Here is a 22,971-nt window from a genome sequence, read left to right on the forward strand (position 1 = left end):
CAATGATAAACAAACCCACAGTAATTAGTTAGAAACATTATATACATCTATGTATTATATATATATTTATATTAGGGTGTATATATATACATAACTCAATGAATATATGAGCCATGACATGTGGGGCCACCCAAGACAGACGGGTCATGGTAAAGAGTTCTGACAAAATGTGGTCCACTGGAGAAGGGAATGGCAAACTACTTCAGTATTCCTGCCTTGAGAACCACATGAACAGTATGAAAAGGCAAAAAGATAGGATACTGAAAGATGAACTCCCCAGGTCAGTAAGTGCCCAATATGCTACTGGAGATCAGTGGAGAAATAACTCCAGAAAGAATGAAGAGAAGGACCCAAAGCAAAAACAACACCCAGTTGTGGATGTGACTGGTGATAGAAGCAAGGTCTGATGCTGTAAAGAGCAATATTGCATAGGAACCTGGAATGTCAGGTCCATGAATCAAGGCAAATTGGAAATGATCAAAAAGGAGATGGCAAGAGTGAACATCAACATTTCAGGAATCGGTGAACCTAAATGGACTGGAATGGGTGAATTTAACTCAGATGACCATTATATTTCCTACCGTGAGCAAGAATCCCTTCGAAGAAATGGAGTAGCCATCATGGTAAACAAGAGAGTCTGAAATGCAGTACTTGGATGCAGACTCAAAAACAACAGAATGATCTCTGTTCGTTTCCAAGGCAAACCATTCAATATCACAGTAATTCAAGTCTATGTCCCAACCAGTAATGCTGAAGAAGCTGAAGTTGACCAGTTCTACAAAGACTTACAAGATCTTCTAGAACTAACACACCAAAAAAGATGTCCTTTTCATTATAGGGGACTGGAATGCAAAAGTAGGAAGTCAAGAAACACCTGGAGTAACAGGCAAATTTGGCCTTGGGGTACAGAATGGAGGAGGGCAAAGGCTAATGGAGTTCTGCTAAGAGAATGCACTAGTCATAGCAAACACCCACCTCCAACAACACAAGAGAAGACTCTACACATGGACATCACCAGATGGTCAACACCGAGATCAGATTGATTATATTCTTTGCAGCCAAAGATGAAGAAGCCCTATACAGTCAGCAAAAAAAAGACCATGAGCTGACTGTGGCTCAGATCATTAACTCCTTATTGCCAAATTCAGACTTAAATTGAAGAAAGTAGGGAAAACCACTAGGCCACTCAGGTATGACCTAAATCAAATCTCTTATGATTATACAGTGGAAGTGAGAAATAGATTTAAGGGACTGGATCTGATAGGTGGATTGCCTGATGAACTGTGGATGGAGGTTCATGACATTGTACAGGAGACAGTGATCAAGACCATCCCCAAGAAAAAGAAATGCAAAAAGGCGAAATGGCTGTCTGAGGAGGCCTTACAAATAGCTGTAAAAAGAAGAGAAGCAAAAAGCAAAGGAGAAAAGGAAAGATATAAGCATCTGAATGCAGAGTTCCAAAGAATAGCAAGAAGAGATAAGAAAGCCTTCCTCAGTGATCAATGCAAAGAAATAGAGGAAAACAATAGAACAGGAAAGACTAGAGATCTCTTCAAGAAAATTGGAGATGCCAAGGGAACATTTTATGCAAAGATGGGCTCAATAAAGGACAGAAATAGTACGGACCTAACAGAAGCAGAAGATATTAAGAAGAGGTGGCAAGAATACAAAGAAGAACTGTACAAAAAAGATCTTCATGACCCTGATAAGCACAATGGTATGATCACTCACCTAGAGCCAGACATCCTGGAATGTGAAGTCCAGTGGGTCTTAGGAAGCATCACTATGAACAAAGCTAATGGAGGTGATGGAATTGCAGTTGAGCTATTTCAAATCCTAAAAGATGATGCTGTGAAAGTGCTGCACGCAATATGTCAGCAAATTTGGAATGCTCAGTAGTGGCCACAGGACTAGAAAAGGTCAGTTTTCATTCCAATCCCAAAGAAAGGCAATGCCAAAGAATGCTCAAACTACTGCACAATTGCAGTCATCTCACATCTAGTAAAGTAATGCTCAAACTTCTCCAAGCCAGGCTTCAGCAATATGTGAACTGTGAACTTCCAGATGTTCAAGCTGGTTTTAGAAAGCAGAGGAACCAGAGATCAAATTTTCAATATCCGCTGGATCATGGAAAAAGCAAGAGAGTTTCAGAAAAACATCTATTTATATTTTATTGACTATGCCAAAGCCTTTGACTGTGTGGATCACAATAAACTGTGGAAAATTCTGAAAGAGATGGGAATACCAGACCACCTGACCTGCCTCTTGAGAAACCTGTATGCAGGTCAGGAAGCAACAGTTAGAACTGGACATGGAACAACAGACTGGTTCCAAATAGGAAAAGGAGTACATCAAGGCTGTGTATTGTCACCCTGTTTATTTAACTTATGGGCAGAGTACATCATGAGAAACACTGGGCTGGAAGAAGCACAAGCTGGAATCAAGATAGCTGGGAGAAATATCAATAACCTCAGATATGCAGCGGAGAAGGCAATGGCAACCCACTCCAGTGTTCTTGCCTGGAGAATCCCAGGGATGGGGGAGCCTGGTGGGCTGCCGTCTATGGGATTGCACAGAGTCGGACATGACTGAAGCGACTTAGCAGCAGCAGCAGATATGCATATGACACCACCCTTATGGCAGAAAGTGAATAAGAACTAAAGAGCCTCTTGATGAAAGAGGAGAGTGAAAAAGCTGGCTTAAAGCTCAACATTCAGAAAACAAAGATCATGGCATCATTTCATGGCAAATAGATGGGGAAACAGTGGAAGCAGACTTAATTTTCTTGGGCTCCAAAATCACTGCAGATGGTGACTGCAGCCATGAAATAAAAAGACCCTTACTCCTTGGAAGAAAAGTTATGACCAACCTAGACAGCATATTAAAAAGCAGAGACATTACTTTGTCAACAAAGGTCCGTCTAGTCATGGCTATGGTTTTTCCAGTAGTCACGTATGGATGTGAGAGTTGAACTATAAAGAAAGCTGAACACCAAAAAATTAATGCTTTTGATCTGTGGTGTTGGAGAAGACTCTTGAGAGTCCCTTGAACTGCAAGGAGATCCAACCAGTCAATCCTAAAGGAGATCAGTCCTGAATATTCATTGGAAGGACTGATGCTGAAGCTGAAACTTCAATACTTTGACCACCTGATGTGAAGAGCTGACTCATTTCAAAAGACCCTGATGCTGGGAAAGATTGAAGGTGGGAAGAGAAGGGGACGAGAGAGGATGAGATGGTTGGATGACATCACCGACTCAATGGACATGAGCCTGAGCAAGCTCCGAGAGTTGGTGCTGGACAGGAAGGCCTGGTGTGCTGCAGTCGGTGGGGTTGCAAAGAGTCAGACGTGAGTGAACTGAACTGAATGAGCACGATGTCTCTTAAGGCTTATCTTTAAGAAATACTTAAGAAGCAGCCTAAGGACCCTGGTAGCTCAGTGGTAAAGAAATCGCTTGCCAATGCAGGAGACATGAGTTTGATCCCTGATCTGGGAAGACCCCACTGTGGAGCACTAAGCCTGTGAGCCACAACTACTGAGCCTGTGCTCTAGAGCTCAGGAGCCACAACTACTGAGCCCACGAACCCTAGAGCCCATCTTCTGCAAGAAGAGAAGCCACTGCAATGAGAAGTCCGAGCACCACAGCTAGAGGAAAGCCTAGCTGCAGCGAAGACCCAGCACAGCCAAAATAAGTAAACATTACTTTAAGAAAGAACAAAAGAAAGAAAGAGCCTAGGGTAGAGGTCAGTAGTTTTTTTTTTTCTGCAAAGAATTAGATGGTAAACATGGCTTTGTAGGCTGTACAGTCTCTGTCATGCATACTCAACAGACACTGTATGACAGCAGTCATAGACAACATGCAAATAAGTGAGTGCTTGTGTTCCAGTGAAAATTTACACTCAAATTTGAATTTTATATCAAGTGTCTGATATAAAATTCTCTTTGGTTTCTTCAACCATTTAAAACTGCAGCAGCTATTCTTAACTTGCAGACGATAAAAACGATCTATGGACCAGATTTGACCAGGGGCCATAGTTTGCTGACACCAATGTCAACAACACCTGCTCAACCTACTTCAAGTTCTTTCATAAACAAAGGCAAAGAAAACAGGCCCCACCCACGAGAAAGCAACCAGGTGGTAGCTCTTACTACTAATGGATGGCCATGTTAACTCTAGGAGTGAGAGATGGAAAGAACCAATATTTCTTGAAAACCTAGTACTGTGTTTAAATCTTGGTTTACTCCTCACAACAGTACTATTACAATGTGTGTAAGTAATAATGTGTTACTAATACTATGGCATTACATATACACTTTTCATAGTTGAGGAAAAGTGAGACTCAAAGATTAAGTGCCTCAACCTGGTCCTCAGGTAGGGTTTGAACATGGGTTGGTCTTTTCAGTAAACCTTCAGTGTGGTATTGCAACCTGGGAAGACCTGAGTTGGTAGTGAAGAACGGAGGAGTAGAAGCTGTACTCGGAAGAGATGAAACTCAGGAAGACAGACCTTCAGTGCCAGGGCAACCGGGCGTGCCTGAATTAGAGCACAGAGGAGGGAATGCAAGAATTCGCTGCTCTCCTGGCGCAACAGTCCCAGAGGCCACCCCAGATCAACCCAAACTGACTGGAGCGTTTGAGCCCCAGATTGGCCTGCCATGGTAGAGACAGGCAGCCCAGCAGCAGATCATTAATTTAATTCAGCCAGACCATATAGCAGGTAAACCCCAGTGCGAGGGCTACGGCTTTAACACTGCTGTTCCAAGAAATGGTAGGTAGATTAACTTCTGGTATTTCCTCTTCTCTCTTTTTTACAATTGTAACCTATATTAATTTTATAGAAACTTTAGAAAAATACAGATAAGGGATATAAAAACTCCCCATCAACATAATCACATTGACATTTTTGTATAATATCCTTTACATTTTATATGTTAAAGTAGGACTATGCTATTCATACCACTTTTTGCACCAAATATATATATCATGAACATGTTTTTGTGTCATTTCCCAAAATCTAATTTGCAAAATGTCCCAGAAAACAAAGCAAACTGACCATAATCAAATAGATTTGTGCAATGCTGTACTGTCCCAGCCTCAGACGTTAACAATGGCTGTTTGATTAGACCAAAGGTTGGCAAAGAGCTCCAGTAGAGAAACCTGGGTCACTTTGCCCGGAGTATCTCTGATTTAACCTGTTTAATCATGGAATCTTTCTAGAACATTTGGAAAATTAACGTTCTACAGAATATCTTTGGTGTAAAGCTGTTCTGTATCATTTGTAATGGATGTACCATATTCCATTGTTAAAGGGTTCATTAGAACTAAATATGGAGATTGTTTTCAAGTTTTCACTATTATAAACAATATATACCACCAGGTACATTTTTGCAACTCAACCTTCACAGACACTCATGATAATTCCTTGAACATGCAATTGCTTGGTCAAGGATATGAATATTTTTAAAGTTTTTAAGAAATGGATGTTATAATTTATATAATATTTTACATGAGAAACTGAATGCTATATTTCACTTTTAATTTTGTTTTGCTAATGACTAATACTTAGGTTCAATAATCAGGCAGATTTTTACTAGATGCTTTGTATTTTGTGACTATGCTAAAAGCAACATATATTGATTTTATAGAGCGACTGAAACTCTCATAAATGTCTGTTGGCAGCGTCTTCTAAAATGAATACATGGAAATTCTACGTATTAGTATTCTACTGCTATATAACAAATTACCACAAACTTAAGAACAAAATTATTTTTAGCTTACAGTTCTGTAGATCAGAAGTCCACCACAGCGTGGCTGGGTGATCTGCTCAGAATATCACAAGGCTGAAATCAAGGCGTTGGGGAGGATGAGTCCTCATCTAGAGGCTTTGGGGAGAACCCCACATCCCTAACTCACTGTTGGCAAAATTCAGGATTTTGATGTTGTAGGGCCAATGCCCTGTTTCCTTGCTGGGGGCCAGCTGAGGTCATCCTCTGCTTCTAGAGGCCACTTTCCAGTCCTTGAAAGGTGGACCCCTGTATCCTCAAGCCCCCAACAACGCAGCAAGTATTCCTTGCGCTTCATATCTGACTCCCTCGTCTGCTCCCAGAGGAAGAAAGCACTTGCTTTGAAAGCAGCTGTGATTATATTAGGCCCACCTGGTTATCTCCCTATTACAAAGCCCACCTGGAAAACCTATCATTAGGGCAAGGATTCTAAACAGCTGCTTTTATTATTCTGCCTACCTCCTCCTATGATTGAGCAAGTACAGTCGTAGATATACACCCAACAGAAATGAGTGCATGTTTACCAAAACACATGCACAAGAACACTAACAGAAGCACTACACACATTACCCAGTATCTGGAGTAATTATTCAATAACAATTGTGAAAATTGTGAAATATTTTGATGACTGAATAGAGAAATGAGAGTGAACAAACTACAACTACTTACAGTGACATGAATGAATTTCACAAAAGTATCGTGGGGGAGTAGATAATGTGTTTTGTGGGAGCAAATGGAGGGTACTTAATCCAGCCCAGGAAGTCATAGAAAGCTTTCTAAAGAAAGGTACAGCCTTCACTAGGGCTTTCCAGGTGGCACTAGTGGTAAAGAAGCCACCTGCCAATGCAGGTGAAGTAAGAGATGCAGGTTCGATCCCTGGGTCAGGAAGATCCTCTGGAGGAGGGAAAGGCAACCCGCTCCAGTATTCTTGCCTGGAGAATCCCATGGACAGAGAAGCCTGGCAGGCTGCCGTCCACAGGACTCTAGAGTCAGACATGACTGAAGCAACTTAGCAAGCATGCACGCAGAGCCTTCTCTGCAAAGAAATAGAGTGAGTGATGGGGACGGGGAGGACAGGACTGAACTAACTGAAAGAATATGAATAGAAGTAACATCTGTAAAAATTTTCAGCAGATGGGTATTATGAGTGGACGGCAAAACAGTGAGGGTAAAAGGTATGCCTAGAGAATTTGGCAGGGGTCAGGACATGGAGAACCTTGCAAGCCATATTAAGAATATTGACCTTAATCCTTTAAGTGACAGGAACACGGGAGGTACTGGCAAAACAAAAGAACATAGATGGTTTATATTTAGAACACCGACGTGGCAAAGCAGATGATCATGTTAAAAGAAAATACGGAGGAAACTATACTAGTTAGGAGGCTATTCAAGGAATATAGGTGGGACATTATGGGAGCCTGAGTGAGCTGGAGAGGGACAATATAAGGAGCATGGATGCCCTGTACCAACCTCCCTTCCAGACACTGCTTCTTTAAGTCTTCAGAACATTTTTATAGTTTTTAAATTCTGTGGCCCAATTGTCTCCTAGAAAACATGTGCCAGTCTGGGTTCCTACTAACAATGTGCCCATCTCTCCTAATTTCTGACAAAATGGGTGCTTTATTTTTTAAATCTTCACTAATTGCCTAGGCAAATACAACTGTGTTTGCTCAAATACAACTGTGTGTGCTCAGTCACTCAGTCGTGTCCAGCTCTTTGCAATCCCATGACTCCTCTGCCCATGGATTTTTCAGGCAAGAATACTGGAGTGGTTTGCCATTTCCTTCTCCAAAATATAACTGTAACTCATTTTTCTTATATTGTGGTTTTGACTGAAAGCATAGTGAACATTTTTAAATGTTTGACTATTTTTATCATTTTTTAAAGTGTCAATTCATATTATTTGAATTTTTCTAAATGTTTTTTTATACTGACCTGTAAGAAGATATATATTAAAGATACTAACCCTTTTGAGGTGCACTTTTCCATATCTGTACCTTTCAATTTTGTTTAGGCTAATTTTTTATAATAGCTTCACATTATTAGTTAAATCTACTAATTTTCTGATATTGACTTCTACTCTTAGATTTTTATATTTGAGTTCTTTCTCAAAGCATGATTTGAGGAATATAGATCTTCACCTATATTTTATTCAAGTGCTTTAATAATTCTATTTAAATACTTAATATAGGAGTTAATTTGGTATATAGTTTTTAGATAATTAACTGGCTAAACACTGGCTAATTCATGCTTTCCCCATTGACTTGGAGTGTCACTCTTATATATTAAATTCTTATGTCTTTAAAATGGGCTGTAATTCCTGGTAGAGCAAATTCTCCTATATTATTTTTCTTTTAAAAAATATTCTTGACGATTCTTTTAAGTCAGGATTAAACTAGCTTCCTAAATGAACTGTTTCCCATCATTTTCTATGCTTTATGTTCTAACAGTTTAAATTCTAAAGAAGATATTGGTTCCTTAAATATTTGAAAGATTTTGCCTATAAAATTATCTAGGTGTTGAAATTCTCTGACATTTGTTTAACTTTGTTTATAGTTTTTGGTCTATACTGTACTATTCATCAAAATTGTTCTTCTCCTAAGAAAGTCATTTAATCAAAATACCCCAAATTATTATAATATCTATAGTTAATCTCTTTTCATTTGTAGTATCATGCATTTATTTAGATTTTCTATTTTTGCCATTTGGCTTTGTCAAAAGGGACATTTTTTGGTCTTTTCACAGATCCACCTCTTAGGTTTAATCTATTCTTTCTTCATGCTTTTCCCAGATTTTATTCACTTTCTTGCTTCTTGAACTGATTGTTTGGTTTATTTTTAATGGATAATAATAAAAACATATAATAAAACTCCAGGAAATGATGAAGGACAGGGAAGCCTGGCACGCTACAGTCCATGGGGTCACAAAGAGTCAGACGTGACTTAGTGACTAAAGAACAACAAAGGCTCTGAATTTTCCTTCTAAGTAAAGCTTTTGGGTATATTTTGGATATATAGTTTTTTCTCTTATTTTTATTGACTTAAACTGATTATAATTTGTATTTTCTCTTTCGTTAAGAATTAAGATGTTGCTGTGGTTGTTCAGATGCTAAGTCGTGTCCTACTCCTTGCAATCCCATGAACTGCACCACGCCTGGCTTCCCTGTCCTTCGGTATCTCCCTGAGTTTGCTCAAACTCATGTCCACTGAGTCAGTGACACTATCCAACCGTCTCATCCTGTTGCCCCCTTCTCTTCCTGCCTTCAATCCTTCCCAGCATCAGAGTCTTTTCCAATGAGCTGGCTCTTCACATCAGGTGGCCAAAGTATTGGAACTTCAGCTTCAGCATCAGTCCTTCCAATATATATTCAGAGTTGATTTCCTTTAAGATTGACTGGTTTGATTTCCCAGAGAGATCCAATGGACTCTCAAGAGTCTTCTCCAGCACCACATGTTCAAAACCAACAATTCTTTGGTGCTCAGCCTTCTTTATGGTCCAACTCTCACATCCATACATGACTTCTGAAAAAACTGTACCTTTGGCTATATGGACCTTTGTTGGCAAAGCTATTTTATGCTTTTTAATATGCTGTCTAGTTTTGTCATGGCTTTTGTTCCTATGAACAAGCATCTTTTAATTTCATGGCTGTAGTCATTGTCCATAGTCATTTTGGAGCCCAAGAAAATAAAATCTGTCACTATTTCCACTATTTCCCCATCTATTCCCCATGAAATGATAGGACTGGATGTTATGTTCTTCATTTTTTGAATTTTCAGTTTTAGGCCAGTTTTTTCTTTCCTCTTTCACCTTTATTAAGAGGCTCTTTAGTTCCTCTTTGCTTTCTACCATTAAAGTGGTATCATCTGCATTTCTGAGGTGGTTGACATTTCTCCCAGCAATCTTGATTCCGGCTTGTGAGTCATCCATCCCAGCATTTCGGCATGATGTACTCTGCATATAAGTTAAGTTATATATAAGTTATATAACTTATATATATATATATATATAAGTTATAGATAAGCAGGGTGACAATATACAGCTTTGAGGTACTCCTTTCCCAATTGTGAATCAGTCCCTTGTTCTATGTCCAGTTCTAACTGTTCCTTCTTATCCTACATACAGGTTTCTCAGGAGGAACATAAGGTGGTCTGGTATTCCCATCTCATCTCTTTCAGAATTTTCCAGTTTGTTGTGATCCACACAGCAAAGGCTTTAGTGTACTCAATGAAGCAGATGATTTTTTGGAATTCCCTTACTTTTTCTATGATCCAGTGGACATTGGTAATTTGATCTCTGGTTCTTCTGTCTTTTCTAAATACAGCTTGTACATCTGGAAGTTCTTAGTTCACGTGCTGTTGAAGCCTAGCTTGAAGGATTTTGAGTATAATCTTGCTAGCATTTGAAATGAGTGCAACTGTAATTTGAATGCTCTTTGGCATTGCCTTTCTTTGGGATTGGAATGAAAACTGACCTTTTCCTAGTCCTGTGGCCACTGCTGAGTTTCCCAAATAAGATGGCATATTGACTGCAGCATTTAAACAGCATCATCTTTTAGGATTTGAAATAGCTCAATTGGAATTCCATCACCGCCTCTTAGCTTTGATCATAGAAATGATCACTTGACTTCACACTCCAGGATGTCTGGCTCTAGGTGAGTGACAACTTGTTATGAATTGTTCCCTTTACTGCCTGCTAGTCAGAAAGTGTAATCTCTGTTACTTATTGTCTTGTATCTTATATTTTTTAACACATTTCATAAATATTTGAAAAGATGTATATTACCAAAGTCGTCTCTTATTTAGGTAAGATTGCAATTCTGTAGTTTTCATGAAATTCTCCTGGCTTTTTTTGTTTCGTGTATTTTGATGGAATGTTACTAGCCACTGTTACATCTTCAATATAGAATATTGAAGATGTATATAAAGTAATCCCTTCTTTCATCCATTTTTTCATTAAATTCTATTCTGATTTTAATATGACAACTCTTAAACAAGGCAAAGGCCAACAAAAAAATAACTTATTTTTACTGGATAAAGATAATCCTTGTTATTTCATTTTAAGTGACGCTCTTGTGAAATATGCACACACACAATTTCATATTTTGATTCAACTGAAAATCTAACTTTAAATAAGGAAATTTAGGTGCCATGTGGATTCTACTTTCCTTATTTTTGTCTGTTTCTGTATCTCCTTTCTTTTTCCTATCTTGTGCTATGTATTGATCAAGGCTCTTTCTGCTTTTTAAATTTTCTGCAAATTGTACGAGAAATAACTATTTTATGATTTTGTACCTTTTAATTACTCTTCCCCCTCCCCAACCAGATGTCTGTTTCCACTATTCTAATGCAGCACTAATAAGTTTCACCAATTACCTCAAATACCTCATCTCAATACTTTGGACACATTTTAGCACTAGTCTTACTACAGCTCCCAGTGACATTCAACAGAATTGATTAATCTTCCCCCACCCCCACCCCCACCCCCACCCCGTCCCTTATTCTGTTGTTGTTTAGTCGCTAAGTCATGTCCGACTCTTGTGATCCCATGGACTGTTGCCCACCAAGCTCCTCTGTCAATGGGATTTCCCAGGCAAGAATACTGGAGTGGCTTGCCATTTTCTTCTCCAAGGGATCTTTCCGACCTAGGGATCTTCCTGACCTAGGGATCGAACCTGCATCTCCTGTTTGGCAGGCGGGTTCTTTACCACTGAGCCACCTGGGAACCCCAGTGCATTATTCTAGGACCCTGCAGCTTTCTAAGTTTTGTGACTTCTTCAGCTACCTTTCTGTCCCCCTCCCTTCTCCTCTGTTCTAGACTTTCTCTCTATTCTACCACAGGTGATCCCACCCATTCCTGTGGCTTCAGTTACCTCAAACATGCCTGTGACTTCCAAATCTCCAGTCCACACTTCTGTGAGTTCTAAACTAGTATGTATAATTGTTGTTCTCTCAACACGTCCCTGTGATGTCTACGGGCAATATGTCCACAGACGAGTCTACAACTTTCCTTCACACCAGCCATCTCCTTTCCTCCACCTCATCCAACTGCATTAACCTGTTGCTCAGCCCATAATAACCTGAGGGTCATGACTGGAGCTTTTTATCATTCACCCCTGACATCCTAACATCTTCAAGTCCAAATGATTCTTCCCCCAAGGCATTTTTGGAACTATTCACTTCTTCCTACCGCCACTGAGCCAAATAATCATCATCTCTTGCCTGGACTAATACCAGTCTCCCTGCTTCCATTCTTGCCCCTCTAAAATCCATTTTCTACCCACACCCAGAAAGAGCTTCTTGAAAAACGTGTATCTGATCATAACCTTCTTCTGCTTGTAACCTTCCATGAGATTTCCCCCTCTGAGAATCAAAATCAAACATTACACTGTAACCTGCGATACAGGCCTTATAATCTGGCCTGTGCCAACCACCCCATCCACTCTCATCTTCCTTGTTTATACTCCGGCCACCCCTTCCTCGAGTTCCTCCAAAATCCTGATCATCCTCCTGCCAAACTCCTCGCACTGGCTCTTCTCACTTCTTCTATATCTGCAGGCCTGGCTCCTCTGTGTCACCCAGCTCCCAGCTCATACGTTTAAGTCCTCCCAGGGAGACTCAACCTAAAGTAGGCGTTCCCCAACACCCAAGTGACCCAACTCTATTTTCATTGCACTGCTTACCACCGTCTGAAATTATATGGACACTCTGTTTACTCATTTTTGGGTTTTCATCCCCTAACTCATAAACTCCTCGAATGAAGAGACTTTGTGTGCTTTTGTCACCTTTGTATCCTCGGTGACAACAATGCGTGGCACTAACAGTTGCTCAATGACATGGATCAAATGTGAATAACCTGCTGTAGTAGGCACAGAAAGACGGAGGCTTTGGTTCAGCAGATCCAGATTTAAATATGGTCTACACCACTTACTAGAATGTGTTAGCAAGTTAGTAATTTCCTCCATCTGAAATATGTGGATAACAGTGGTATCTTCTGTAAGGAGCTGTACAGAGCTGCTGTAAAGATAAAATGAGAAAAAAAGCACTGAACGCTTGGCACTGTGACACACAATGAAAGCTTAATAAATACTAGCTAGCTAGTATCTACTTATACTAGATTATATTGTGATTAGATTTTAGAATATTTAGATGAAATTACACACACATATACACACACTTTGGTGTTCATCTTCACTTGGTTTTATGGTTTTACTGTTTTGCCTTTGAGACTCCAATTTGAGTTCTTATCAATACCATATCTCAAGAGAATAATCTGAGTAATGTTCTCTGACTAGTTCCTAGTATACCCCAGAATAGTTAAAAGCTTTATAGACCTCTTTAAGTGATTTACCTGAAAAATATAAATATTCCCCTCCAGTATAATACAGTAGTTTAATGCAGCCTCCATTCCATCTCCTTCCTCAGAGGTCTGTGAATAGTAAATACAGACAGGTCTACACAAATATCTCACATTGAAGGGCCTAAGTAAATCATCTTTGTACTCATCATAAAACCCTGGGAACACTGGTTAAAGAGGTAACCTCCAGTATGACAAAAACACACCCCTCTTAGAACACAAATGGCTGGAACAATTTGATCTTTATCATTTATTATTTTTATTTGGACAACTTATATACATATGTACAAAATACCTACTGTCAGAATCCTCTTATAATTTCATTTGATTTACAAAAATGGGACAGCAAAATAACTTAGGTCACTAATACTGTACAAAAATAAAACTGATTAAACAGTTGTAAAGATCAGTATCTTACAGTGTTACAGATCATTTATCTGTTGTGAAAGAACATCTCAATCTATCCAGAGTGATGAGTACTGTGCTAAATCTACCTGCAACTGACAACTAATCAGTTTCTGTAATTATAACTACCAAATATAATTCTCAAAAGAAGCATGATGTAGGGCTACACACCTTAAAGCCAGGGCATCGTTCCACAGTGGTGAAGGGCTCTCTTCTTCCCTAACCAAGGAGAGGAGTTCTCTTAACTCTAAAACTATTAAATTTTCCAGAATATGACAACTACTTACAGTATTAGATAGAACAATTTCTCTTTCTTTTTAAACACCTGCAATAGTCTTTCAAAAAATTCAGTTTGGTTAAAAAAGTAAACAAAAATTACTATCCTGCATTTGGATTTTTTAAAGTTAAATCCATGGTCTTTTTAATATAAAAAGTAACTGTTTCATAGTTTTAGTGTTCAATGAACTCTAGTAGTCCTATTTGAACCATATCTTGATAGAGTAAATCTAATTAGAATGCTGGTTCCTGTTTTGTTATGTGTTAAAACAGGAGTTATCACAAAGAATAAAAAGCCTTGAGTTTATACGTTATATTATTATAACATATAAGAGAATATCAAATGTGAGTTCTTCAACGACTTGAAAAGGCAAGTACAACTTTTTTTGGGAAGTAAATTGTGCATTTTTTTTTAAACAAGTTGCTGCATTTACATCCATCCAAGTGCTGGACAAAAGCCATATATAGATTTACTCCTGAAACTATAAAGATTGTCTTTCACTGACTTTGCTTGGTTTTCCTTCATTTCGTTCTGTGAGGGAAAGATGAGTTTGTACAAGTTAGTGGGTTGCTAGGCAACCCCAAACTCCTCACTCATTAAAAGGCAGCGTGCAGAGGATCACAAGCAGAACCATTCCATGAGTTCAGTAAGAAACAGGCAGCCTAACCTATTTCGTATGGAAGAACAGATGTCCTTAAAACTTATTTTGGACACAGAAATTAAAATTTGGTTTAAAATAAGCGTTTCAAAAATCTGAAACAGAGGTAGAAAGTGTTCTTTATTTTTCCTGACATGTTTTCCCGTGAGAAAACACTTTGCTTTTTATCCCATGGACTGATCCCAGTCCCTAATGTTAAAAGCAGTTCTTTTTATAGAACTACTAATGCAACTACACTGGTTAAACAAATCAAGGAAAAACGCCGTGCAGGTGATGGCTACTGTACTGGAAGTTGGAATCAGCTGTGACCCATGCTTGCTGCAAGAGCCCACACTGGTTCTGAACTGGAAACAAGCATGTGTCAGGTGAAATGATGAGTTCACCAATAGGTGGGCACCCCAGGTTTACACAACACATCTCATAGCACACGTATAAACTAGAGTGCACCATAGCTCCCTGTTTTAAATATTAGATAAAATTGTCAGAAAATGCTTCTGATGAAAAAAAGAAATGTAAACATTTCCCCCACCATCACTGCTGAATCCCCTATTTGAGGTTTCTTCTTAATGATGAAAACTCAGTTCATTTTTCTGACCACATAAAGGCCAAAATTATGTTATCAGATAAATGGCATATTATGGATGTAGTGGTTGAGGCCATTTTAGACACCTGGATACAAGTGGTGAGGCTACTGATGTAAAATGTAAAAGATACAGTGATGTATTTTCATCCCTGCATGTTCCATGTGCCTTCCTTTTCCGAAAGAGACGACTCTGCAGTCTCCTCTGAAATCATTGTGGTATTTTCCCTTAGCACTCACTACTTACAGGGATGTATTATTTTTCTTTTCACATTTCACCCCCCCTTTTCTTTTTACATAACTCTTGCACCTGTTAGTGGGAGTTCTGTAGGAATATGAGATGGTAACCAACAATGCTTTTCCCCAAAAAGCAGACGTTCCCAGAGCTAGTTACCATTATGCACTCATTCAAATAAAACCCAACAGAGTCAAAGCCCTCCTGTTCATGGCATTATGGTACAATAAGATGAGGTTAATTAAAAGGATTGGAAAATTTGGAAAAGTTAATAGAGCTAAAATTCTGTTTGTTTTTTTTTAAATTAAAAAAAAAATACTACCCTCCTTCTCCTTCAGCATCTGTTGTATATATTCTGCCCTCACATCTTTGCCATTTCACAGGGAAACATGTACTGTAAAATAAGCAGATTATAATGCGTTTCCAAACAGAATGTCTGCTTCTATCCTTAAAGCATGTATTTAACTTATTCATCCTCTGCATTAGAAAATAAAAGTGCAGCTTATGTTCAAAAAGTACAATTCATACAAAGCAAGGTTTGAAAGTTCTGTACTTAGTGTAACCTTTCAAAGGTTTGTCTTGATTAGTATAAATTCAGACTGCTTACCCATTGACTATAAGTAACTTTTTTGTTTTCAAGTCTTTAGATGACAGATCATGCTGGAGTAGATGTGCTCTTGCTTGCATAAAGACAGCTGTGCTATGGCGTTTTGTATCTCAAAAGGTAACGTGATTCAAGAGAGTGGTTTTGCTAAAGAAACCGAAGCACACTCGTCATTACATTAAAAGGTAAGAAAACAATTCTGAAAGACAGCAAGCAGAAAGGGCCCAGAATCACTGTGTGATGCCACAGGTCAACTCACCCAGTCAGACATATGTACACCAGTGTTGTATCTTTAAATTCTACCCCAGTCTTGGCCTTACTCCCTCCCCCCACCCACCACCACCCCCCAAAAAAATTAAGGAGAGGGGAAAAAAAAAGCATTTGCCTTCCCTCCCACAGTCAGAGACAGTTCAGAGTTGCCTCTGCAAGGGGACCAAGTGTTGACTTTGATCTCAGGCTACAATGTGCTTTTAAAAACAATGCAGGGAGAGGAAAATTAGACTAGAGACCAAAGAACAGCAACTTCCTATACTGGCAGCACGCCTCCTGGGGGCCGTGGTTCCCACGTGTCTGTCTGTTCGCTGGGAGTAGTTTGTCCTTCCAGGTCTGTCCCTCCCTGGCTGAGGTGGGCAGCACCTCACAAAGGGTTGGCCAGCGCCTTTTTGGATCGCTTGATCATGCTGGGGTGGAACTCTGTGTGCCGCCGGGCGTGCTTGGTCAGGTGGTCGCTCCTCATGAAGCGCTTCTCGCACAGCGGACAGCGGAACTGCTTCTCCCCTGTGTGGGTGCGGTAGTGGCGAGTCAGCTCGTCGGAGCGGGAGAACTTTTTAAGGCAGTCTGGCCATGTGCAGGGAAAGGGCCGTTCACCTAAGAGGAGGGAATCAGGGACAGAGGTTAAAGGTCACCAAAGGTCACCAAAACTCTCCAGGCTGGTCCTGGTGGACTACCCAATCACCATGACTCAAAGGATAAGGCCTCTATGTTCCGGGCTGAACTGTCTGCCCCTATTCAGAGATCAAAGTCCTAACACCCAGTACCTCAGTCAGAATGTAGCTGTATTTGGAGACCGGGTCTTTAAAGAGTTAACTGAGGTTACATGAGGTCATCAGGTTGGGCCCTAATCCAATGACTGGTGTCCTTATGAGAAGAGGAGATTAGGTCACACCTCACACGGGAAAGGCTGTGTGAAGATGATGGGAGAAGGTGGCCATCTACCAGCCAAAGAGATGGACCTCAGAAGAAACTGGCTCTGCCAACATCTTCATCTTGGACTCCTGGACTCCAAAACTGTGAGAAATAAATTTCTATTGTTAAAAGCCAGGGGCCCCCAACTTCTGAGCCATGGACCAATACCTCCTGTCAGATCAGTGGTGGCATTAAATGGCGCAATAAATGTAATGCACTTGAATCATCCTGAAACCATCCCCACTATCTCATCCATGGAAAAACTGTCCTTCATCAAACCAGTCCCTGTGCCAAAAAGGCTGGAGATCGCTAGTAGGCCACTCAGTCTGTGGAACTTTGTCATGGCAGCCCTAACAAAGTAATACCATGAAGAAACTGCTGAGACTCATCTCTGTTAGGTAAATGAGCTTATACCCAATGGATCCCCAAAGAGCCTTGGAGACTACATTTTCCAGTTTTTTTCTGCGCTGTTGCTGGTTTCATGAGTTCTCTCTGAGGATTCAAACCTTAGCCCTTGCTAAGTTTCCTGGCATTGTAGAGATGGAAGAGAACTGAGCATCTAATCCAACCAACCTCCTGCCAGGGGCTGGCATCTCCCCTCAAGTTCCTGAGGGCCTGGCCATCCAGCTTCTGCCTGAACAAGTCTGGTGGCACAGCCCCATATTTGCCAAGGAAGCCTGCTTGTTTCTGAGCATCCTTTGTAATAAACTGCTTACTGATGTGAACCTGCCTCCCTGTGAAGGCCATATTTCAACCCTAAGAATTAGTTTGTTCCCTCTGCCACATAATAGTCCCTTAACTATCTGAAGACTGCCATCATGCCTTTCTCTTTTCTTATCTGGATGAAATAATCCTAGGTTCTTCTATATTTCTCATAAAAGAAGAACTCACATTATTCTAAAATAATGGCAGGGATTTCCTGGTGGTCCAGAGGTTGAGAATCCACCTGCCAATGCAGAAGACACAGGTTCAATCCCTGGTCTGGGAAGATCCCACAAGCCACGAGGCTAATAAGCCCACAAGTACTGAAGCCGACATGCCTAAGAGCTTGTGCTCCACAAGCCACTGCAACAAGAAGCCCATGCACCGCAATGAAGATCCAGTTCATTAACAGCCCCTAGAACTGAGGAAATACCCAGTCAAAAATAAATAAATACAAATTTTAAAATAAACTAAAATAATGACAAAAGCATTACTACGAACAAAGCTAGTGGAGGTGATGGAATTCCAGGTGAGCTATTTCAAATCCTAAAAGATGATGCTGTGAAAGTGCTGCACTCAACATGCCAGCAAATTTGGAAAACTCAGCAGTGGCCACAAGACTGGAAATGGTCCGTTTTCATTTCAATCCCAAAGAAAGGTAATGCCAAAGAATGCTCAAACTACTGCACAGTTGCACTCATCTAACATGCTAGTAAAGTAATGCTCAAAATTCTCCAAGCCAGGCTTCAAGCAACACGTGAACTGTGAACTTCCAGATGTTCAAGCTGGTTTTAGAAAAGGCAGAGGAACCAGAGATCAAATTGCCAACATCCACTGGGTCATTGAAAAAGCAAGAGAGTTCCAGAGAAACATCTATTTCTGCTTTATTGACTATGCCAAAGCCTTTGACTGTGTGGATCACAATAAACTGTGGAAAAATCTCAAAGAGTTAGGAGTACCAGACCACCTGACCTGCCTCTTGAGAAACCAGTATGCAGGTCAGGAAGCAACAGTTAGAACTGGACATGGAACAACAGACTGATTCCAAATAGGAAAAGGAGTACATCAAGGCTGTATATTGTCACCCTGATTATTTAACTTATATGCAGAGTACATCATGAGAAACGCTGGACTGGAAGAAGCACAAGCTGGAATCAAGATTGCTGGGAGAAATATCAATAACCTCAGATATGCAGATGACACCACCCTTATGGCAGAAAGAGAAGAGGAACTAAAAAGCCTCTTGATGAAAGTGAAAGTGGAGAGTGAAAAAGTTGGCTTAAAGCTCAACATTCAGAAAATGAAGATCATGGCATCTGGTCCCATCACTTCATGGCAAATAGATGGGGAAACAGTGGAAACAGTGGCTGGCTTTATTTTTCTGGGCTCCAAAATCACTGGAGATGGTGACTGCAGCCATGAAATTAAAAGATGCTTACTCCTTGGAAGGAAAGTTATGACCAACCTAGACAGCATACTAAAAAGCAGAGACATTACTATGTCAACAGAGGTCCGTCTAGTCAAGGCTATGTTTTTTCCAGTAGTCATGTATGGATGTGAGAGTTGGACTATAAAGAAAGCTGAGTGCCAAAGAATTGATGCTTTTGAACTGTGGTGTTGAAGACTCTTGAGAGTCCCCTGGACTTCAAGGAGATCCAACCAGTCTATCCTAAAGGAGATCAGTCCTGGCTGTGCATTGGAAGGACTCATGTTGAAGCTGAAACTCCAATACTTTGGCCACCTGATGCAAAGAGCTGACTCATTGGAAAAGACCCTGATGCTGGGAAAGATTGAGGGCAGGAGGAGAAGGGGACGACAGAGGATGAGATGGTTGGGTGGCATCACCGACTCAATGGATATGGGTTTGGGTGGACTCTGGGAGTTGGTGATGGACAGGGAGGCCTGGTGTGTTGGGGTTCACGGGGTCGCAAAGAGTCGGACACGACTGAGCGACTGAATCGAAGTGAACTGAATGACAAAAGTGCATGTACAGACAATGGTTTCACATGTATTATCTCATGGAATTCTTACATGACAGCCCATGAAGGTGGCCCATTTTACAAATGAGGAAACAGGCTTAACACTCCTCAGTGTTTCCACATCCCTTCCATTATCGTTGCTCTCCTCACATTCCTGCTCCTGTTTCCTTGTCCCACTTAAAATGCAGCTAAGCCTCGCCCTCCAGACATGATCAGGCCAGCACTGGGGGCCTCCTGCCCCCTAGACTGGCAGGGGAGAGTCTGTGTCCACATTTGTGAGGGACACACACAAGCAGAAAGGCAGAAGGAGCTACTTCGGATGAGAATCGCTTGCTCTTCTTGTGACTGTTACCCACCCCCAGCTCTGGGTACCTGCATCCCTGCTCCTCACACCTTTCCAAGCACAGCCCAAAGCAGCTGCTTCACAGACTCAGGGAACAAACTCTGGGTTCCACAAAAGTCTCCAGACACTCCTTAGGTAGGTGTGAGGAGTGAATATTGTCTCACTCCTGTCCTCACCTTCATGGAACCCAGAGAGAGGCTCCAAGGGCTGGGAGCTGCCCAGTGTGGTGCAGCTGAGTCATCCAGAAATGATTCCTTCCCCCAGCTTCTCCTAACCTGTGCCAGAGATGTGAAAATAATGAGAATAACAACAAAATACCGCTATCACCCCTGTGACAATCTATACATGACTAAGATTTTATTTGCTGCTCTCTAAGCAGAGCAGCAGTGACACACCATGTACAATCTACCTGCTCTTACGGGAAACCCGATGTGGGCAAAATGAATTTTTATACACAGATTCACTGTACAAAGGTCAAAGTATAAATATTTCCTCCCTGAGCTCTAAGCTGAAAAGCCACAGCAGCCGATGGCCATATAGCAAGCCCGTGGATTCCCAGGTCTACCCAAGGCGGATGATGTGCAAGGAAGGGGCTTCAAGCTGAATCCTCTGAAAATACCAATGACATGGAGTTGAAAACGACAGTTTTGTAACTTCTGTTGGATTAAAAAGCATTTGTACCCAGTTCAGCAGAACTTTCGAGCAAAAGGCAAAATGCAGGTTTTATCAAAACCCAAGAAGTCTGAGCCTCCTGGGGCAAGGACAATGTCATGTCTGACTTTTGTGCTACCTGTGCTGCCAGGCTTTTAAATGCCTCAACTGTGTACTGAGTCTGCTCATCCTCCAGGTCTCTCATAAGACCAAATCCTGCTCAGAATTTCCCAGAACACGGAAAGATTTCTGGGCTATTTCAGAATCAGACAGCAGCAAAGTCCTCTCTAACCTCAATGAAGACTGTATGGAGAAGTGTTCTTTTAAACATGTTACATTAAAAAATATAATGAATGGTTAGAATTTACAGCATGAAAAGCTGTAAAAAAAAAAAAAAAAAAAAGACCAGAAACCCCTCTCTCTGTTCTCCCTACATTGGAGCCCTCTCTCCACTGCTTGATGATCTGGTGGGAGGGAAGTGATGACAAGGAAAAGCTCCGTGTTTTCTCTATGCTTGTTAGGACAAATGCGCATCAGAGGCAGTTTCCTTGAGGGTGTGGTAATGTGGTTTAGTTATTCACCGGCACGTGTTCTTTCAAGTGCATCATGAGGATTAATTTATTTGAATGAATCTGTGTCCATTGTGGGAAAAATGGGTCAGAAGACCACTCCAGCATGTGCTAAGATTGGAAAAGAAATAAGGCATTCCCTGTTTCAGCAAGATGGAAGTGATAGTCAGTGGAAAACTGTCATGAAACCTGAACCGGCTGTGTGTACTGGAGAACTACTAAGTATATACGTTTACTGCTTTACAAACATTCCAAGTGTAATCAGGGTCCGTTCCCACTGCCTTCACTTTCATTCTGGCTTCTGGCTGTACTTTCTTCACTGCCCCTCACAGTAGTCAAGTGATTGTTCTCGTTGCTTCTAACCCAAAGTACTGTCCTTGCCCCAACATCCTTTTCCCTGAGCGCTTAAGAGAGGAGAAAGCCACCCACAGGGCCCAGAGCAAATCAGAGCCAATAAGTAGCCTTTGTTAGAGTCATGTAATGTGTATAATTCAAGCTTACAGTTTCCAAGCATTTAAAAATAGATCTACTTGGAAGTGAGTTGCTAGTCTAAAAGCTCTAGGATTGTTTTGATTTTTCTTGGATCCTTTGGAAAAGCATTAGGGGCTTTTGGTCGATGATCTAAATTAGGAGTTAGCAAACTTCGACCCATAGGTCAAGTTTGACCTGCTGGAATAAACACCATCCTTATACTTAGCTTTTACCAAATGGTTAAAAAAAAAATCAAACGAATATTTTGTGACAGGAAAAAGTCATATGAAATTCAAGTTTTCATGTCCCCATACAAAGTCATTGGAACACAATAATGCTCATTGTTTATGTATTACCTATGGCTGCCTTTTTACTTGGGCTTCCCTGGTGGCTCATCTGGTGAAGAATCTACCTGCAATTCAGGAGACCTGGGTTTGATCCCTGGGTTGGAAAGATCCCCTGGATGAGGGTATGGCAACTCACTCCAGTATCCTTGCCTGGAGAAACCCCATGGACAGAGGAGCCTGACTAGGCAGTGCTGAGTGGTTGTGACGGAGATTGTATGGACCACAAAACCTAAGATGTTTACTATCTGGTCCTTTATAAAAAGTTGGCTGACCCCTGGTCTCAACCTGCAGGCCTGATTCTCTATCTGGCGCACACCATAATTTGTAAATCTAAATGTCTTCAGGAATCAGACACAAAATAAAAGTGGGTGACATACCCAGTATATTAGACTGGATCATGGACTGTAGAGGAATCTGGAGCCAACTGGGGAATGCTTTCCACACAGAAAGGCATTCAAACTCCACATCTGATAAAACACTGTGCCAGCCAAGCAGTAAGCAGGCAGGGGACTTGAATTCTTCTTGGTGATTTGCAATTTGCAGCCCTTGGAAATCATCCACCTCTTCAACCCAGTGGAGAGTTTGCATACAACCTACTATGGAATGCATTTCCGCATGTTAGTTAATGATAGACACACATTAAGGTATCTGGAAAAATACGTATGTTTTGAACCTAGGAAAGTATGGAATGAGGAAATTATACATAGAGAGGAAAGAGAATTTAAGGCTGAATGAGACCGGAGATGATGTGCAGAGAGGGAAGGATGGGTCTCAGAGGGGCTGTGATTTGCCTGCATCCTGCAGCTGGGGGTAAATCAAGTCAGGCCCT

General features: G+C 40.8%; 1 protein-coding gene across 1 annotated transcript in view; it reads right to left on the reverse strand.

Annotated features, from left to right (window-relative positions):
• Window positions 1-13,371: 13,371 nt before the first annotated feature.
• Window positions 13,372-22,971, reverse strand: part of KLF9 (Kruppel like factor 9) — a 28,257-nt gene continuing 18,657 nt past the window's right edge. The window contains exon 2 of the mRNA XM_027549443.1: window positions 13,372-16,762. Coding sequence (XP_027405244.1) covers window positions 16,533-16,762 — 230 coding nt within the window. The 3' untranslated portion in view covers window positions 13,372-16,532. The remainder of the gene's footprint in view (window positions 16,763-22,971) is intronic.

The sequence above is a fragment of the Bos indicus x Bos taurus genome, chromosome 8 (assembly GCF_003369695.1).
Source record: "Bos indicus x Bos taurus breed Angus x Brahman F1 hybrid chromosome 8, Bos_hybrid_MaternalHap_v2.0, whole genome shotgun sequence".
In the NCBI taxonomy this organism is placed as follows: domain Eukaryota; kingdom Metazoa; phylum Chordata; class Mammalia; order Artiodactyla; family Bovidae; genus Bos; species Bos indicus x Bos taurus.